The 21,690-nt window shown below is 40.3% G+C and overlaps 1 protein-coding gene across 1 annotated transcript in view; it reads left to right on the top strand.

The window, feature by feature from the left end:
* Nucleotides 1–21,690, top strand: part of CTNNA2 (catenin alpha 2) — a 1,031,201-nt gene that overhangs the window by 256,584 nt on the left and 752,927 nt on the right. The window contains exon 6 of the mRNA XM_089922913.1: nucleotides 12,989–13,192. Within this exon, the coding sequence (XP_089779039.1) occupies nucleotides 12,989–13,192 (204 nt within the window). The remainder of the gene's footprint in view (nucleotides 1–12,988; nucleotides 13,193–21,690) is intronic.

Raw genomic sequence — 21,690 nt, 5'->3', positions numbered from 1 at the left:
AATAATGAGGTAGACCAAAATATGCATACCTAACTGAAGGGCCCCCCACATGTATTCATTCACCTCCAAATACTAGATTCACTCGGGTGCCCTATTGTGTTCCAGAAGCCTTCTGATAAAAGTTGGAGAAAGGACATATTTGTTCAGGAAACCTCAGTCTGTTATTCAGCAAATATTTGTCAACTACTCATGTGCAAAGCACTCAGCTGAGTGCCGTAGTAGAAGATGTCAAGATGTAAGAAGAGCATCCCAAATGGTGATCTCTTCCCAATCCTCTGTCTCTCTGTCTCTCTGCCTCTGTCTCTCTGTCTAGATCTCTCCCTCTCTCTCTCTCTCTCTCTCTCACACACACACACAGACACACACACACACACACAGACACCACTAACGATGCATGGTAATATCAGACAAGAGCTAAATGTGTAAGCTGGATGATAAATGACAAGGAGTTCTGTAATGGGGCTTAAGGGAGAGAGCCTTGTACACAGAGAGATGAAGACTGTCTGCCCTGCGTAGGGTCCACATGGGCTTCAGAGAAGCAACAGGGTGGAAGGTATTGAAATATTCAATAGAGAAGAATTAATACCACAGTACCCACGAAGCATACGGGGTGGGGTGAGGCAGTCAGGGACCACTTTGGCTTGAGCCAAGGGTTCCTGAGGAGAGTCCTGGGAGATGACATTTGAGAGGCAGATACTGGTGTCAGATTGGGGAGAATCTTGAAGGCCAGGGATCTGAAACTTGAAGTGAATGGATATGAACTTATATTTCTTTAGGTTGTACTTGCTGAAAATGACATCCCAGTTCTGAGGGTTAGATGAAAAATGCAACCGATTGCTTAGTTCTATTGGGGACTTTGACATAACTTACAAAAGGAATGATGAAAATGGAATTGGAGAACCACCAGGTAAGATTAGCAGCATCTATACGTTGTCAGGTAGTTGGTGATCATAGGTAGTTTACTAGCCATTGAAGGTTTTGGGCTAGTGGGGTGGAATGATTAAACAGAATTTTAAGAATGATCTCTTAGGAAAAATAAGTTGTACAAAAAAGAAGGTCAATTTAGAGTTTTGATTACTGAGCAAATGGGAGATGATAATGGCCTGAATAAAAGGTGGAGGATGGAATAACAGTGGAAATATAAAGTATTACATTAAAAAGAGTTATTTTAAATGACTTCATTGTTAAAATTTATTACTTCTATGTGCCCTATAGTATTTTAAGCTCTTTACATATATTATTTAGTTTTCTCAGCAACTCTATAATATACATACTGCTGTTATTCCTATTTTACAAATAAGGAAATTAAGACCCTCATCATTTAAGCAATCTGCTCAGCCTAGAAGTCACAGCCTGACGGAGTTGGAGCCAGGATTCTAATCCAAGCTGTCCACCTCTGTACCATGTTATACCTGGTTATTTATTACAAAGATGCTTGATCTTTCAACAAAAGTGCCTGAGAGAATGAGGCTGCAAGCCCAGGGGCTTGGGAGCCAGAAAGACTCCTCAAGCTTTTTACTGTGTAGTCTTTAGCAAGCCACCTACCCTGTGTGAGCAACACTTCATTCCTTTGTCAAGCGAGGATTCCTCATGGGTTCTAATTTCTCAGTGCACTAGGAGGATGAAGTGAGATTTATCGATTCCCGTTTCCCTCCTGCTTGTTTTTCCTCCATAGAAATGAGGGTTTAGTCTTTGGAAGAAGATGAAGAGTTCACATGTTATACTTGGGGTGATGATTGGACGTCCAGCTGGCAATGGTGGGTGTATAGCTAGAGAGAGGGGCCTGGGCCTCAAGAGAGTCGAGACTGGACATGGAATTTGAGTTCTTGTTCATGACTAGGTGATGGCTAAGGCATGGGGTGGGAGAGCTTTCCAAGAAAGAGAGTATTAAGACGACTTCTGAGGACAAGGGGCTGGACCTTGAGATATGCCAGCTCCTCGTGTAAATCATGGAAGAAGAACTAGGGAAGGAATGAAAGAAGGAGCCGTCAGAGAGGTTTAAGGAGACCCACAGTAAAGCAGGGTTTCTTTAAGCGCAGGTGAGGCTTAATTTAAGGAGTGGATGGTAAATTGTATTAAGTACCACACAGAGGTCAAAGAGGAGGGAGACTGGGTAAAAAAGAGGGTCAACAATGTAGAGAATTAATGAGAGTGAAGTGATTATATGGCTGTGTTTTCAGCCAAAGAGTAAAATCAGTTTTCTTTCTTCAACCCTCTAAAGGCTCAGTTTGATTAAATGCAGTTTGGACACTTGCTTTCTGATCAATCCACAGTGTAAAGCTGAGGATAATTACCTTTGCTCTGCTTTACTGTGATTCGTTGTTAACTACTGTTCTTGTCAGAGCTTGAGGCTGTGCTCATGAAATGCCCACAACAACTCAGCAACACACACAGATGATCGAATTAGGCAAAATGAAACCAGCTTCCACTAGATCAAAGCATCCAGTAGGAAGAGTCCACAGCTGGACTTCCTCACACAGTATTTTTATCCATTACTTTGGCAAATAAATAACTCTGTCTTGCTAAATATCAGATTCTCTTCTCAAATGAAATTAATGTGGGCTTAGATAGATTTCTCTTTAAAAAAAAATCAAATATCTAAGAATAAAAAGTGCTGTGTAATTATCAAGTCATTATCTTTGTCATTTATTTCCAATTAAACTGAACTGTTTAATTACAAATAATATCTTAAGTATATTATAAATGGTATAATTAGTTTATCTTTAAGTATAAGCCTGAGAAGAAAGAGTAAGTAATCGATTTTAGAATGCAATTTTAAAAATTAAGGCAAATCCAAAAATTCAGGTTAGAGTTTCTCTGTAGCTTAAGAAAAAATAGATGATTAAAACCCAATACCTTTAGTATTTTCCATTTCAAATGTTACCCCAATTAGCCCGTGAAAAACTTTTTAGGTACAGATAGATTCTCACTGGGAAGAGCTTGACAAAGAATGAAAAAGATGAAAATGTATCTGTGTTAATTTTTGATACACTACAGGGAGAATAAGTATCTGTGTTAATTTTTGATACACTACAGGGAGAATAAATGTTTAAAACCAAACAAATAACACGCTTTTGATTTAGACACCTCAGTTAATTTATTAAAATGACCTTGATTTATGCTTTTATCTCAGACTTCAATCTTTAAAAGAAGTGTTTAAAGCATTCAGAGCCAGAATTATGATCATGCTTCATTGTCAGTAGATGTCTTTCATTCTCAATTTTCAGGGTTATAAAATTCCTTTTTCCCCTCTCTATCTATAGGCATTTTAATGGGAGACTGGGAGAGACTGCCCCAGGCGTTACTAGTCAAATATTTTAAACTGGATAACAGACATTTAAAAAATGACACTGGTGAATAGTTAATCAATAGGTACTGCCTGGACTTGTTCATTTGTCTGCTTTGTTTTGAATTTTATCAGTGCAGCAAAATAATACAATGAATACAATTAAATGCCTTTACAAATCTTGGGCCTGCTGGAACTCTCTGTAACCTCTGTGACCTAGACCGTTTGGACAATGCCAAGGCAGCAGGACGCTCTGAGCTGGACCAAAGCTTACCGTTCTCTGGGCAGGCTCAGTCATTTTCAAATTTCACCCAAACTGGGACACTGTTCTCTCCAGACCACATGTCTTTGGACTTCTTCATGCAGCAAGAAACAGATGGACTTCTGAACCCTGTACCTGGGAAATAGAGGAAGGAAGGAGGGGCTATTTTATCAGTGAAACATAAAACTTATCCAGTTATACCCCAAGACAAGACAAAGTACACAATTTAAATACGCAGAGGTAAATAGGAGGATGGGGTGATGATAAAGGTGCAAAAGAAAGGAAGTAAAGACATGTACATTGTTGCCTATTCTAGGAAAATCTCAGAATAATTAAAGAGAAATATTCCCTCACTTAAACATGCACATCCTTTTGGCTTTCTGACTTGCATTGCTTTAATTACTCCAGATCACAATGACACATTCCTTTAGAAGAATTACTTTAACTAATGTTACCTGCCTCTTTGAGAATTCTTTTTTGCCATCTTTAAAAAATGAAAGTGAATGGTTGCAGAAGGGAATGTTGACATTTATTCTTTCTTGTGCTTGTTTGATTCGAAATAGCTATGTTGGACAGCAGGTGGTGAGGGTCTGGTGTTTATGAGGTACAACAGCACAATTCATTATTTTCCTTAGTTGCCACCTTGAACTATGAAGGTAGTAAAAACCCAGGGAACATTTATCTTACAGGGTTGTCACAAAGAGCACAGAAAACCACAGGACTTGCTCATACCACTAGCGTTTGCTTTTTCCATGTTTATAAGATTAGATTTGGGAAAACCATTGATTAAATCGGTTTTCTTTGTTATCTTTTCTGGCATTTTGAAAATTCTGTGTACATTTGAGATGACTAAGTCATTCTCTAAAGGGTTTAATTAACACTGAAAGCCAGAAGATCTAAAGATAATAAATAAGACTTTCTCCCAGCCTTTAGCAAGCAGTTTCTTGGCTACTAAAGAAAAACACTCCACCTTCCTCAGCTGTGCACTGAAAATCTTGGGAACTTAAATCTGTGGGTATGAAACCACTCCATTAGGCATTATGAGTGTGCTAGAGCCTTTCTACTGGCATAACTGTAATTAAATATGGTAATATATTACTTTTATGCTCCTGATCTAACTAGGTATGCCAGTCATGCTAAGTTACTGCTTTTAGTCTAGTTAGGTACAAAGTTCAGCTTTAAGATGGTTAATTCGTAGCTCAAGAAAGATTAACAGATATTTGTGTTTTCCTTCTTGGTAGAAAAAGTATATTATAATGTCTGCTGACCAGCTTGAGACAGAAAACAAATGAAAAGTAGGATAAAGCAGCATTTTAAGAGCTTTTATCCCTGCTCATTTTTTAAAAATAAATTTATTTTTGGCTGCGTTGGGTCTTTGTTGCTGTGCGCCGGCTTCCTCTAGTTGTGGCGAGCGGGGCCTAGTCATTGTTGCGGTGCGTGGGCTTCTCATTGTGGTGGCTTCTCTTGTTTTGGGGCACAGGCTCTAGGTGCGCAGGCTTCAGTAGTTGTGGCCCGCAGCATGTGGGATCTTCCTGGACCAGGGATTGAACCCGTGTCCCCTGCATTGGCAGGCGGATTCTCAACCACTGTGCCACCAGGGAAGTCCCTATTCCTGCTCATTTTTCACTCTTTTCCATACCCTCTTAAAGTAGAAAGAATCATGTACAGTACTACTACTACTTTGTGTCTGAGATGGAGAAATAGCTGTTCCATTGACTTCTTCGTGTTGACCAGCATCACGCATGCAGAAAGATACCAGTGGGAAACGCAGTGTAGTAGCCAAATCAGAGACTCTGGAGCGAGAGGGTGTGCATCCCAGTTCCAGCTCTGCCCTGTGCTCAGAGTGTGTGCCTGTACGATTCATCTTTCTTTAGCACATTTCTTGTCGCATCTAGTTGACATCTAAAGTGTGTTTTCCTGTGTGTTTTGTTTTGCAATTCTTGTTACTGTAATTTTGCTCTTTCAAATTGGTTAGTTCTTGTATATATGAAGGTAATTGATTTTGCATATAAATACAAGTGCTTTCGTGAATTTTTAAAAAATTGGCAATAAATTTGTGGTTGATTCTCATTTTTTTCTGTTAGCAGTTATAACATCTGCAATCAGACATACATAGTTTTATCTTCTCCTTCCTAATTTAATACCATTTAGTTCTTTCTCTTTGCTAGTTGTGTTCTAGAACCTTCCTGAAAATGGTAAATAATTTTTTATGAATTTGAAAATATTTCTTTTTCATCTCAACAGTAGTCAGATTGCTTCTGCTACTTTCCATTGAGGCTGATGTGCCTTTTGGATTAAAATATTTATAAATAAATAAGTACATACACACAGATATACACATATAGGCACACAGTTTATCACTGATAACTTCCTAGCTTCCAATTTCAAAGGACATTTTTGGTCTTGATCTTATTTGGCCTCTTTAGAGAATTTCCTACTGTTCTCCCTTATAAACTATGGCCATAAAATCTCCTGGGTCTGGTCAGATCTCTCTGACCATTCTTTACCATGTCATTTGTGGGCTCTTTCTCTGTTATGCATTGAGGGCTTCTCAGTGTGGCTTGGGCTCACTGCCCTCGTTCTATTTCTTTTCCTTGGGATAGCACATCCATTCTCATAGCTTCCACTCCTGCCTTTATTCTAATGATCCTCAATCTTTATAGCTGGTCCATTTTCATACACTTATAATCAACTTTCCACAAGACTTTTCCATGTAAATGAATCATAGGCACTCTAAACCTGCTCTTCTTTATCTGTTACCTGTCACAGTTGTTCAAGGTCAGTGAATGTTTTCTTAAAAAACCAATAGGAAATATCCCAAGCTTTGTGACCCATACAGTTTCTGTCCTAAATTTTAAACCCTGCCATTGCAGCGTGAAAATAGCCATAGACAGTGTGTAAATGAATGGGCCTGACTGTGTTCTAATAAAACTTTATTTGCATAAAAGGAGGCTGATACCTAGGATATAACTGGTTGATGTGTGCATTTTGATGTTACCCATGCCAGAAATTTAGGTTTTATCTTTGACTCCTTCTTCTACATCCTCATAGCCAGTATATCTCCATATTTTGCAGATTCACATTCTGAATGTGTCCCAACACATGCCCTTAATCTTTTTTATACAAACATAATCTTGTACTCAGCCTATCTTTCTTCTGGGCTCTGAAGCCTTGATAATTGCTCTCTCGCCTTCTCCTTCTACCCCTGCCAAAGCTGACTTCCCTACTTCTGGGGAAAACTTTCTGCAGCCACACAGGATTACATCACTCCTATGTTTTAAATTCTTGATGACTCTTCATTGTCTGAAGGGGTATTTACAGAGAGAAAGCGTCTTATGGCATAGAAGGCTCTTCAGAACACGGCTGTTGCTCTCTTCACCAACTTTGTCTCCTATTCCTGTTTTTGTCTGTTCAAGTCCTTGGAGAAGCAAATCCCAAGATAGATGGGATTAGATGTGTAAACAGGAATTGCCTTTGAAGGATATAGTGGGAAAGAACCAGTAGAAATAGGCCAAGAGAGCTTTTTGACTGCAGTGCAGGTCAAACATCCGTGAAAGGAGAGCAGGAGAGAGAGGACAGTGTCGGAAGAGCCTGAGCACACAGTTCCAAGCAGGTCTCAGCATGGCCATTGCAGAGGCAAGAGCAGGGGCAGATGTTGCCTGCTGGAGAAGTCCCCACTGGGCAGGAATGGCTCCGTGATTGACAGGGGCTGCTGGGGTCTTGTATGGCTCCTTGTGAAACTGGTGGATCTACAGTTGTAGCAGGTGGAGACGGTCAGTTGCCTATGTTCATCCAGAAGTTTCTCTTAAAGGAAAGTTGCTTGGGACCCCTTCATGGCACCATACCTGTAACTTCACACTTAACACTTCAGCTTCAATAAACCTCTTTTGATACTCTTCATATACTGTGATATTTTTCACCTCTGTGCATTTGTTACCACTTCCTACTGTCTGCATTGCCTCTTCCGGCCCCTGACTTTGCTTGGTCAACTGCTTTTCACTCTTTAAGTCTCAGCTGAGGAGTAATCTCCTCCAGGAAGATCTCTGTGACTACCTCCCACCTCCCAACTGTGCAAATTCCCATCACTCAGTTCTTCCTTAACATTGTCAGTATATTTTCCAAATTACACTTGGTTGTACATATTCTGTTTTTACTTTTACTAGACAGTGAACCTCCTGAAATAAAGGATTCTTCAGTCTGTGCCCTCAGACACCTACAGTAACTGGCACCCATTTGTTGAATGAATGGCTATACTTTCAACTATCCAAGGGAAGGGCACGTTGACCCAGATGACATAAAAGAAGACAGTATGACAGATTATACTTATACCATTATACTTGGTTTAGGAGAATTTCATGGTTTTTTAAAATAAGAAATAAAATTTTATAATTATGATTTGTTAGACTCATTTCAACCGAATATGGGCAATCTGAAACAGTGGAAGGAACGCTGGGCTTAAAGTGAAAAGCCCTGTGTTCAAATCCAGGTGTCCTCATTTCCCAGCTGTACGAACATGGGGAAACATCTCTGGAGTAATTTTCCTCTTGAATAAGATGGAGGTAGTAATATCACAGGCACAGAATTGTGGACCTATCAAACCATTTGTAATGCATTCAACTGCTTGCTTTGACAGAGGTCTCTCTGCTGCCTGCTGTGGCATCGGAGCCTGCAACAAGTATAACTCAGTGTCCCAGGATAGCACGGAAATTTTAGAACACATTACTCCCTGTAGAGAGAATGCATGATAGGTGTGATTTAAAAGCAGTGCTCTTGTAACAATTGGATGTGGGGTGAGTACAGGTAAATCTATTATTTTGGGAAGTAGTTTTGAACTATATCGTTCCCTGAATTATTTCAAGTTACAATATTTATAGAGTTCGACATTGGAAAAAATGGGACATCAATTATGTAGGACAAGAGAGACTGTTATAGCTCCAACTTGATGGCAGAAGAGTATCCTAGCCTCCTTTGCTTGGGGGTGAATTATTGGGACTGCTCTCTTTATAGCCATGCTTTCCAGTTGCCACTCCATAAACGTAAGAATGAAAACATTAATTTTTAAAGTAAAGATGTTAATAAAAAAATAAGGAAGAATCACAAAGTACAGAATATTATGCTAGTGAAATAAAGGGACTGAGAATAGACAGGATAAAAAGAAATTAAAGTAAGGCTTACTTAAAAAAAAAGAAGAAAAAGATAAAGTAAGAAACGTAGCCTCACAATTTTAAAATGAACTAAAATGACAATAGGAGATGAACTAAAATATCAAAAGGATAAAAAGATTAAATGAGCTTTAAGGATGCAAACGAGAGACTTAGATATTTAAAATGTAAGATCTCAGTGGACTAAAATAAGTCTGTACGATTGGAAACAGCATAAAATCCTCTTGCAGGAGCACACCTTTGGCATAAAGGGAGAGATAGGAAACCTTGACCTTGCCCCTTCTCTGTTTGGTGCTTGCATGTTACCCATGAAATGTTCCCTCCGTGACCAGGGAGCGAGCTGGATGCTGCTGTCGCTGCTGCTCCCTTTCTGGCCAGTAGAGGGCAGCCTCAGAGAGTCGCGGACAGGCTGAGCCTACCCCGGAGTGTGCTAGCAAAGAGAGCCTGCCCGGTTGTTTCTTTTTTTAAGTCGCTCCCAAATATGCAGAAGCAATACTCCTCCTTCACTCCACTTTGGCTTTCACTCTCTGTATTTTTGCCCAGGATTCACCTCCAGGAGTTTGTTTTTTCCTATCACTTTAGCAACGGTAGATAGTCTTTTCCTCTAGTCCTTAAGCCCCTGGCTTCATTTGGTTCTTTTTTTTTTTTCTTATCTTGTTCTGTTTTTCTAAAGCCTGTTTGAGAGCTCTCCAGTCCTCTGAAAACACACACACATACACACACACAAACAACCCATGTCCCCTCCCGCCAATTTGCCCCCCTCCACCCATTACACACAACCCGAACCCATCCACTCATAGATAAGCACACACAGGCAATCCACACCCCCACACATACACACACACATATACACACATGCACACAGATGCACGTGCACGTGCGCAATGCCCTTTACGCGTTTTCTCTCCCCTAAGTGGCTTCTTCCTGCTAGCCGTTCACATCCATCATTGCAGTATTCCCCATCTCCACCACGGATATAGATTGGAATATTGTAAATTTATTGTTTCTTTTCCAGGGAGATTTTTTAAAAAGCTTTTCCCCTGTGATCTATACATAATGAATAATTCTATTAGAAATGTGATGAACAGTGTAACTTTTATGCAGAGGTTTTGAAGCTCTATGTTGCGGTGTGTTTACTTTCATGACAGCCCCGGGCTGTGGCAGGTGGGGAGCTCATTCGGCTGACACTGTCAATTCTCTCTTGGCATGTTTCCCAAAGCGTGTTCCTTAGGTTCTCATAGATAATGCATGCATTTTAAAGGGGACCCCTCTATGCTCAAATAGGTTTGAGGAATGCTGCAGGAGACGGACTTGTTTAATGCAGAACTCCCCAAAGCATTTCATGTGCTAACGTACCCTGGGCCATGCAGCATTTCCAAAACATATCTGACTAAGGAAACTTATTTTTTCATCAGAACATTACATCTCTAAGCTCAGTGTTCCGTGGAAAATAATTTAAGAAATAATGTTATAATGACAATAGTACATTTTCCTTGTTCTACAGGGAAACTGTTTTACAATTGCCCTTATTGAGTTCAAAGTTAACTCAGTATATTTCCATCAAATTGGCATTTCTTTATATTTTTTAGTCCAAAAGTATAATAAAAATCCATCTGAGAGCCGATATATAACCTTGAAGAGTCTCCTGAAACCTCAAAGCAGAACAAACACCTTTCATTGTTTTTTGTTAATATGGGTTCCTATAAAAGAGTGCTTTGAAAATCAGCAATCCTTATAAAGGAAAGTAGTCTAATTATACTTTGACCAGGTATTTCTTTAATTAGAGTATCAGTATTTAATGCATGTTACATGGTAAAATATATATATATATATATATATTATAAATGCATCATCTGAAAAGCAGTAGATAGAAAGAGAGCAAGAAAGAGAGAGATAATTCAAACGGATCCCACTGGGAAGAGTCCTTGCAGACAGAACTCTAGTACAGATGGCAGGTGGGGCAGGGCACCTGTGGCCCCCTATCAGCTTTCCTTTGGGAATCTCACTTGTAAGATATACCCTGCAAAGCCATCCACTGTACTGAGGACTCCATGTGATTTTTTGATACTGTTTGGAAGGTTACTTAGGCACAAGGGACAGGATTTGAGTAATGCTATTCCGAGTTAAGTAAAAATTATCCTTTTCGTAAGATCTAAGAAAGTGCAAATGTGAAGGTAGTCTTTATGCCAAAACCTGCCACAGAATAGCTCATAGGAAGGACCTCACGCATTTGCCCTCTAAACTGAAGAGAGAGCTTTGACCAATGAGTAATTTCCTAGGAAATCCACCATTCCAGTGGACCTCAGACGTGGTCTGTGTTTAGTGGGTGCTTTTTTCTTTCGAAGTCACGCATTCCTTAGGACATCATCATTTTGTGCTGAAGAGATCTCCCTGCTGTGGAGATTTGCATTTTAACAACAAGCAGAGAATCAGAGCCACTGATCCTTTTTTTCTTTTTTTTAATAACAAAGTGAATCAGTTATACATATACATATGTTCCCATATCTCTTCCCTCTTGCATCTCCCTCCCTCCCACCCTCCCTATCCCACCCCTCCAGGCAGTCACAAAGCACCTAGGGGTAAGACAGGAATAAAGCCACTGATACTTTGAGCACAGCTTTCAGCAAATACCTTAGGATATTTTGGAGAGTTATGGCAAGCTATTCCCAGAGAGCATGCTCCGACCTATTTTGTAATAATTAAGCAGCTATTTTATATCCTATTGGGAAAAAAAAATCACACAAGTGTCTTTTACGCTCTTCACCCTCTTTTTAGCACTAAGCACTCTAGTAGGCACATAGTAGGTACTCAGCAGATGGCAGGTGGGCAATGGCGTGACTACCTACTATCATTTGGTTTCCTTATTATATTTGTAGATATGGTAAATTATGCTTTCTAAATATATATGTGTGTGTGTGCACACACACACACACACATACACACACACATATATATATGATGAACATCAAAGGAAAGAGCAATGGAATGGCAATACCATCAAAGGATCCAAGGGTCAGAAGACCATTTACTCCATCACTACCATGCTGGTTCTTGGACCTCTGAGTGTGCACCTCCAGTGAAGATGAGCGAACCATTAGTGCAGCAGGTCATTCCACTGTGATTAACGTTGTTGGAATGATCTTCCTTGTTTGGAGCAGAAAAGGGGTCCCTAATGGAAACCAGCAATTGGGCAAAGTTGGCGTTGCCTCTCTATTTCCTGCAGTCAGTTACCATACACTTCATCAGTCTCTCCGCTCCCTTGACTTGCTGGAAATACTATTCTCCAGGTTCTGCTCTATGTTTTCGATCTTCCTTTTGATTCTTACCTTTCTGTAAACCTTTGGAAATTGGGATTAACTGGGCCTTCTTAGGCTTGTTCTTGTTCTGTTCACTTTGCTAGTATACCATTCACTACGTTGTGTCCACATAGCCCTGATGATTCTCAGATCCTCATACAGGCTGATATATCTGTTGAATTCTGGATGCATATTTCTGTACACCTCTGGACATCACTACCTACATGTTTCCAGGATCCTCAGGCTTAGCAGGGGCAAAACTAAGCATAAATGCTCTGTGACACCTTCCCTTTAGGAAACGTCTCTGTTTTCTCCTTATCTAAGCTCCTTTGGAACATGTTAGCACCTTTATCAGGATACTGTCAGTTAATTGTGACAGATCACACACACATACATGCACACACATTATGAGTCCTTTTCTAGAATGCTAGTTTTTATACAAAATATATTAGCTCCTAGTGGGAAGTAACCTGTACTGTATATACCTTTTGGATGCTATTTACTCAAGTTTCAGAAGGCATCCTGCCATGGGACTCTCTGCTTCTCTTGAAGGGGATGCATGCTATGTGTGTACCAGTCCTATTGTTGGTTACGTATTATGGTCTAGTCTGGGGCTGTAAAATCTTTCCATAGCCCCACAAAGCGCTACACTGAAATGTGCTTTCCTCAAAGGCTACAAATTTAAAAAAATGTCAAGCCAGTGCCACGATCTCGTTCGAAAACCCTTCCATTGAGATAGCCTTTGCCAAGAACACAGTTTTGAAACAAAGCATGGTGTTTTCTCCCTGAAGATTAGATTCAGGACAAAGTATCTTACAGAAAGTTGAGACTTTGTCAAGGCCACTTGAGAATTTATCCAAGTAGCCAGTTTCTTCTCCATGCAGAGTCTTGTCCTGGCCTCAGAAATTTCTGGTTTAGAAAACAGGGTGCCAAGGCAGCCGCCTCTTCTCTGCTGATTGTTTTTGCACTGTCCTCCTTTCAGAACAAGATCATCCTGGACCCCATGACGTTCAGCGAGGCCCGGTTCCGGCCGTCCCTAGAGGAGCGCCTGGAAAGCATCATCAGCGGCGCGGCTCTCATGGCCGACTCCTCGTGCACCCGCGACGACCGGCGCGAGCGGATCGTGGCCGAGTGCAACGCCGTGCGCCAGGCGCTCCAGGACCTGCTCAGCGAGTACATGAACAACGTAAGTCCCGGGCTCTCAGGCCCGCGCCGCCCTCGGGGGATTCCGGTGCGCGATCTGGTGGCTCCGAGGAAAGGAGGCACAGTTTGGAAAGAGGACAGGTGATCCCCTAAGAGAGTCGGTCAGGTGAAACCCAAGAGCCGCTTTGGGAGAGTCCTGTCTTGATTGCGTGTCGGAATGCATTGGTAGCAGGGAAGAGATTGGTGGAAGAGGTTTCATAGGAAAACTTTGGCTTTTTACTTGAGTGATTTCTGGGTCGTTTTAGTGGCTGCCCTTTATTTAGGTAAGATTTCAGTCGGCAAAGGTAGACGGTGGATGGAAATAACTGAGGTCACACTGAAGGCCTCTACACAGAACAATTTCAAAGCTAAGGATGGCTGTAGATGGCTAATCTTCATCCCGAAGAGGCATTAGGAATTATAATAGATTTTCAAAAGTTTGGACAGAGTTGGTTAAGGTGGAAACTTCTAACTGCAGTAGAACTTGGGAAAACTTTATTGATTCACTGTGCATTTAGAAATTAGGGAATGTCTCCAAGTTTTCAAATGGCTGTTAGTAACATCTAGTGATATGGCAGCACAGACACCAGCTGTTCTCTCCTACAGGTGTAAAATGTGATACTTCTTGTGTACCTGAAAACTAGATGAAGGAGATGAAGCCATATTCTTTGTTTTGAAAGGCACTGAATTATGGTTGTATTGATTTGCTCTATTCATTCAGCAGAGGTGATGTTGTTGATGCCCAGGGCTTGCACCCATGAATGATCTGAGTTCCTCCTGTCCTGGACTCCTGGGTTTGAGAGAATTCAGCATAAAGTGGGAAAATGTAGTGAGGTCCTGAGATTACATGTTGAAGGAATGCCCTATGTAGTTGTCAGGTAGGGAATGGGGACTCTGAAAATCGGCTCCCAGCCTTTGAAGCCCACCCTGGGTCCTGCTGGAACACCCTGAGGCAAAGCTGAGACAAAGCAGCCAACCCATGTCCTTCCCTCCAGCCTGGTTCTTCTTACCACTCCCATCCGTAACTGACACGTAGGTCCTCAGGTCAAGCCAGGAGTCAGCAGTGCCAGGCACAGAGCTCCTCCTGCCACACCCTCCAGAGAACTTTGATCTAGAAAACAGAAAGATGTAGAATGCCCTCCTCAAAGCCCAAATCTGTTCCCTTCCCATACACCTTCAGATTCTTTGCTTTTGCAAGATTTGCCCATTTTCAGCACACAAAGAATAAGGTGTGGTTGTCTCACATGGTATTCATCTGCTTATGAGGACTCCTCTATAGGATCTGGACGGCCAACACTTTCTGTGATTTTGGTCTACGGGTGCTACGCAGGGTACGGCTAGAAATGTCGACCGCCAGTGCCTTCCATCCTGTGTCAATCTTTTTGAATAATGGATTTAACAAAAAAAGAGGGCTTATAAAATCTGGGATTCTGTTTGTTTGTTTTTAACAGAATGGCAACAGGCTAATGATTTATATGTGGAATTTGATTTTATATGAAGGCATGCTGGTATTTCTAGCAATGAAGAATTACTGCCAAAGAAGGAAGTAGAAACTGCAGAGATCAGAGTGATGGTTAAGATCTCAATATAAATAAATCAGAAAAAGAAGGATGTTCCTGTGTTCTTTTAATCACAGAATGTGATTAAAGAAGAATTGATCGAGATGTGACATGTAATTTTCAGTTCGTTGTCTAGAATCCGGTCAAGTAGAAGTTTTTATTTCAGTATAAACTCATACAGATCAGCAGAGCTGATGGATTTTTGTGTTTTATTGACTCCAGGTGCTTGTTTTTCTGTTCACAACCTTGTGATGCAGGAATGTTTTGTATTTTTATTGAAAATTAGGCTTCTACTTTGACACAGTTACAGATAATACGTAGGTGGGTATAGTGCTTAAATTTTAAAGTGTGAAAATTCTGTTCATTTTGAACCACCAGGATCAAAGGCTGAAATAAAATACCTCCTACTGACTTTTTTATAAAGTGTATAAAATTTACTTGGACTTCACACTTCTTTGGTGATTTCAAGGTAGAATTGGATGCAGCTAGACCGGCTCCATAATCCCTGTCTAGTGCGCTCATTACTACTGCCACAATATCAATTTATATTTATTTTGATATAGCATCTGTGCCTTACTAAAATGTCTGTTGTAGTTAACAGCAACCAAAAAATTAGTCAGTTGTGACTAGGCTGTTATAAGATATTTCATTTTCAATTTTCTAAGCTCTGGACATGAAGGTTTTATCAAGTTATCACTCTGCAGATTTTCATATTAATATGCTAGGCAATATCATTAGGATAAAGAAATAATTAGATTGAGAAGAAAAGATTTTGAAATTGGCATAACTGACACTTCTGATGAGATTGGGTGCATTCAGAGTGGTATGGCCATAGACAAAACTGACATTTCTGGATTCTAAAAATCACCTGATCAGTTCCTGATGAAGATTCAACTTTTCATGCTCACTTGTAGGTGAAGCTGTTCTAAAATCATACACATCCATGCCAAGTGGTATGAAATGGAGGAAGATGGACATTGGGGAAAAGAGCTGTAAACTAAATGATTAGGAGAAAGTTGTCTGCATGGGGTATGAGCCATGTTTTAGCCACATGGATACACTGAGCTCAATAGGGTGTCAGTCGTTTGTTGGATATTTCCACAAGGGTATATTCAAATTAATGAATGTGTGTGTGATTTGAAGATTTAACAAAATCATGCATGTAAAAGAGACTGTGGTTTGAGGAAAAAGGGCTGAGTGAACAGATGCATGTGACAAAATTTATGATCCCAGAATGTGACAGTATTAGAAAAGATGGTTGGAATGGTTTGGGGAAAGCCTTCGATGGCCTTAATTATTTTTTATCAAGTTAATGATGTAATCCAGAGAAGGTTCTTAAAAATAATCCTCCTTTAAATCAAACATCATTATTGTACATATGTGAAGACTAATGGGTAGAGAGAGACTCTTTTTCAAAAGGATGTGTGACCTTTGGATTAGTGCCATCAGAGTGGTTTTTGCAGTATTATGCTGAGTACTATAAATAGATCCAAATTATAATGAAGACATAAACGTGTATCTGGAACTTATAATTTTATACAGCTTTCTTTCATTGGCAGTAAAACTACTTTTTCATCAAAAAAAAATCTTAAAATGGCCTCATGACAGGAAACAAGTAAACATGGTATTTTATTGATAAACATTTTGTGATGGATTTGAAGTTAGAATATTGTATTTATTTAATGGATATGTATTGCGTGCCTGCCTACTTTGTGCCTGACACTGTTCTAGGCTTCTGGGGATATAGAAGGGAAAAAAATAGACAAACTTCTCTGCTCTCATGGAGTTCACACTCTAGGTTGGGGAGACAATTAATCAATCAATAATTTGAGTAAGAGTTATCTCAGATGGTGATAAGTGAAACAGGGAAATATAAAACCTGTGAGACAGCAGCATGGAGTGTAGTTGTAAGGATGACCTGGAAAAGGTTCACTGAGAAGATGACACTTGGTTAAAGATATTTCAGAGATGAGGGAGCAGAGAGCACTTGAGGTGGAATGAGAGGCAAGGTCTAGTGCTCATTGACCTTGCGTGAGAAGGTGCCTGAGCTCTTGAGGAACCTTCTTGGGGAGGCTCACGGACTGTTCCAAGTGAGTGGAAGGTAGCAGGTGATGGGGTCTGCAAGGAGACAAGGTGTCAGACTATGTAGGGCCTTGTGCACCATTATTCAGAATTACACTTTTACTTTAATGAAATGGGAGGCCATTGGAGAGTGTTGGGCAGAAAATGCCATAATTTAGGTATTGAGGACAGGCCATAGGAGTTCAAAAGGTAAAAACAAAACAAAACAGGAGGACAGAGGAGGAGCCCCTGGAATAATTCATGAAAGGATGGTGGCTTGTGCCAAGAGGTAGCTGTAGTGTAAAGTGCTCAAATTCTAACTATTTATGAACATGGAATGGACATTGGGCAGTGTGAATGGCAGCTGCAGCTGTATCAGCCACCCTAATATGGTATCTTCAGTTTTGATATCTTCATTTCGTTTTGGTTGCACAGAAAATTCTGATTTACTCAGATGTAGTAACACTTGGTAAACAGCTCACTTTGCAATGCCTGTATACTCTGCTAGACAGTTTACATTTGAAAAGGAAGTTCAGTAGAAAAATTTTGTTTCAAAAATACCCAAGTATGGTTCACATTCTTATAAATATAAAAGACTAAGAAGATATAATGCTTATTCTAAGTACTAAAATGAAATGCTGAACAATATGGAGATGTGTTAAACCATTACTACCTTGTACACAATTCACTGTTAGGCTTTGGTGAGGAAATGTGATGAGCAGATAGGCCTGGACCTTGTACGTTTTGGTGCTGAACTGCCTGGTTCAGTTTCATAGACAAAAACACTCTGTGTTGCTCTAGATTGTTCTTTAAAGAGTAATGCACAGCTACAGTTTTCTTAAACAGTTGCACAGTTAGAGATTGTATGCACAATGATGGCAGAGACTCAGGTGGCATAAAGGAATGATTTTCTGGTCTCATCTGTGTTAAAGTGTGGCAGGTTATTTTTTAATTTTACTTTTATGAATAATTAAAATTATATATTTTTACAAAATATTTGAATCTAACTTTTTTTCAAGCCTCTTGAAGCATCTAAGTGAATCCCTGGGGACAGTGTGTAAACCACTAATGTAATGCATGCATTAAAAGCACATGGGGACAATTTGATGTGGGAACATATGTACATATTACAAGTGCCTGAAGGGTCATTGTCATAGCCTTTGCTTTAAGGTGGAATTTAATGTAAAGGGTGTTCCTGATGGAACCTATTTGTGAGGGGTTAAGGTCTGAAATGAGATCTCAAAGGGTCATTTCCAGCCTGGTTTGGGGCCCATACCCCACCAAGGCTCCAGCATGCAACAGTACATGAGGAACATGTAGAGTGATATCCAGGGCCTGGGGAGCTCTGAAAAGAGTGGGCTTCACACTGTTTTTTTGTTTGTTTGTTTGTTTTTTAATGGTGCAAAAGAAATATATGTTCATTGTAAAGGGTGAAAAACAAAGATAGAAGAAAAAGTTTATTCACAATCTCACTCCCTAAAGATAATCATCTTTGATAATTTTGTACATGTCTTTCCAATGTTTGTAAACTTCTATGAGTGATATATTTATACACACACAGAGACACACATATGTTATGCCTGGAGTTGTAAAAAATGGACTCATTGTAAATGATGACTTGTAATCTGTTTTCTTTACTTGATATATTGTGAATATGTTACCATATTAATAAACATTATCAAACCTTATGTTGACTAGCTGAATAACATTTTATTATATAAATATGCAATAATTCATTTAGAAGCAATACATTTTGAGAGTATTTTTATATAGCGTATTGGAAAAGATAAGTAGGCAAGACTTCTGGGGCTGGCAGTAGAGAAGAGTGTTTGAGATCCCAAGCAAGACTGAGGAACAGAGTGAGAAGGTGGGGAGAATACGGCTTCCCAGTTTCTGTGCTTAAGGGGCTCCCTGAAAATTTTGTGCAAGGAACGTTTTGTAGGTAAAGAAAATTTAAATGCCTCTGAGGTTCTATTTAAAATTGTCTTAAGCATATTTTTCTGTACTTTATCAATTTTCTGCATAAATTTGATTTTCATTTATCAGAATTTCTGTAAGTTGGCTATGTGTAGTACTGCCAAGAGGGGCTCAGAACATCTAGAGGACAAGTTCAATGGTTAGATTTGACCCAGATCCCAGAGAAGGCATTGAAAGCTTCTGAAGGGAGTGTCATCAGAAAGATAACTTTGTCATAGAAATTGTTATAATGTTGGATTTCTCCAAATGGGAAGGCAGGAGAAAGATGGAGTAGTTGTTATCACATAAGAATAAGGGTAATTGTTGATTAAACATAACATTTGTTTTCAGTATTATCTAGGCCTTCTCATTTCTCTCCCTTCTGTAATCATGTAAAAGAGGGGATGAAACTCACAAAAGCCACTTTGGCCAATTCTGAGTTTCTCTACTAAAAGGTTTGGCTTAAAATAGAGTAGAAAGTAATGTTTAAAAATGCTTGTGGGCTGTTTATGACCTAATGTTGCCTATACCCTCCCCCCACCCCATAACAGCCCTCCATTTTAAGGGGTATCTTAATGGGATTGGTTGCTTCATTCAAGGGCAAGAGTTCTAATATCCCAAATTTGGTACCTATGGTGAGGTTTTCCTTGCCTTTTCCTTATTTGAAACTTTTCTTTTCCCCCTTTCTACTCTCTGCCTTCAAATATGTTCAGTGCTCACATCTCTATTAATTTTGAAGTTGAAATTCATCTGTGCAATTATGCTTTTCATGTAAAACATTTGCATCCATGAAGAGACAGTTTTAAAATTCCTTTTGAGTTGCAGGTTCTGGCTCAGGTATTGAAAGAGCACAATTAGTTTACCAGCCTGTTCTCTGAGGTCTAAAACTATCCTTTGAATCTACTCTTCCAGTGGAATATGGTTGGGGTGGGAAGTCATCTGGGTAGTGCATGAGGCCTCCATCCTTGAATTAAGGCATTTGCAATCCTATTTGCCTCTGTTTCCAGGCAGTTTTCAGTGTGACTCCTAGAGGTACCCTGAGACTAGTACAGGATCTTCCAAATTTTTAATCTTTTCCTTTCCTTCCGTCTTCTTATATTAATATTGTATTCCTTTGCTGTAGTAGGATCTCAAAAAGCCAAGGGTGTGTCGTGGGGGGCATGCAGGCGGAAGTCACTCAGGCACAGGTGGTGGGAGAACATCCAGCCATGCTGGTGGGACATGTTCCTTGGAAGGAAATAATGCAAGTGAGAGTGTAAGAGATCTTGTGCCAGAACCAAGCATCCTACAGAGCATGAGAATGTTTGAGAGGCTTCAGGAGGAGATCCAGACTGGCAGGTGGTTAGCTGACACTAGAGTGATCTGGGCACAGTCCCACAGTAGCTATGGAGCACAGGTGTAGGTAACATCCATTCCTTGTGGGGACATGGCAGGTCTCTTTGGTCTCAAAGGACCCCAGGTGTGGGAATTTATTCCAGTGGGGATTTAGGCCCTTTGAAAAGTACAGCATGCCATACACATGTTTGCTATTACTTACCATCAGCTCATGACATACAGTTAAATGACTCACAGGATCCCAGGACAGATGAGTCTAACCAGACTTGTTTTACTTGGATCATCAAGGTCAATTCGCAGTGCGGTCTCACACACTATCTCCTTGGCCAGGAAAAGTACTTCCTACGTGAAGCCCTCCTTTGTTCCCCACTGTGGATAGTTTAGCAGACAGGTAGCCTTACAGACAGGTAGTCTTACCGTCAAAATGGGGCTCCCAGTCTAGTTCTATAATGCATTAAGTCTGAGCAATGGAAATCGTAACTCCAGGAGCTCACTGGTGACTTCTTTATGGAGGAAGAGCAGTTCTGAGCAATCAGTCTCCTCTCTCTCTCTCTCTCTCTCTCTCTTCCCTCCTTCCCTCTCTTTCTTCTTCCCTCCCTCCCTTTTCTTCTCAATACCACCTTTGTGCCTGGTAGAATTTCTTTAAATTCTTTTCAGTGCATGGATGAACTCACAAGAATGTAAGGGAGTTACTCAGAGGTAAGAAATGACAAGAAAACAATAGACTAGAGATAGGTCTGCAGATTCCTCCTGGCCTAGACTTTGTTTTTAAATGGTACAATATGTAAAGAACAGGAGGCAAAGTCTGAGACCCAGCTGGATGGACAGGCAGATTAGGGACCTCAGTGTAAAGCCTGGATTCTCAGACGGTGTCACTACGAGGGCATGAGCTAAGAAAATAAAACTTCCACGCAGAGAGAAGCAATGGAAATACATGCTGTCTTGGCTTCTAAAAAGCAGGAGAAAAGAATCTCTCCTCTGCCACCAAGAATTTCTAACCACGATCTCGAAATCACTCAGTTTTGGGCTCAGAATCTATATTTGAGGATGACCTAAAGTTTACTCAAAATTTCATTTTAAGTCATTCTAGGTGGTGGGTTGCTAGGTACCTGGCAGAAGCAAAGACCAATCCTCTCTAGAGGAATACACTTTAAACACAGGGCTCAAAGAATTTCCACAGATAAAGTTACAAGGAACAGAAATTAGCATTCTAGAATCACTAAAAACAAAATGAAACAGGCCACTATGATTGACAGTTGGCACAAACAACCAGTTGTAGACCAGAACTACAAGGGCTGAAGATCTGCAATTATTAGACACAGTTTATAAATTATCTTTAAAGAAATTAAAGAGAGCATTGCAAATGTGATCGTGAAACAAGAGAATGGACCGAGCAGCCTTGGAAGGCAGGATTGGAGGTTGTGTGGTGGAGGCACACAGGCTTATTTGAAGGGCCTGGACAGCAGGTTCCTTGTTGCCACCAGCCTGGGATAATGAAGAAAGAGACACGGTCATTGGGAGTGTCCGGAGTGGTGCTTCTGGTAACTTCTGGAGCAAGAGCTGGTTATCTCTTGCAGCAACACCTTGGGTA

This window comes from Delphinapterus leucas, chromosome 13 (assembly GCF_059928025.1).
Source record: "Delphinapterus leucas isolate spDelLeu-1000000601 "Yukka" chromosome 13, BTC_Dleu_Yukka2, whole genome shotgun sequence".
NCBI classification, from domain to species: Eukaryota; Metazoa; Chordata; class Mammalia; order Artiodactyla; family Monodontidae; genus Delphinapterus; species Delphinapterus leucas.
The sequence above is the reverse complement of the archived record's forward strand: the minus strand, read 5'-3'. Positions and strand labels throughout refer to the sequence as shown.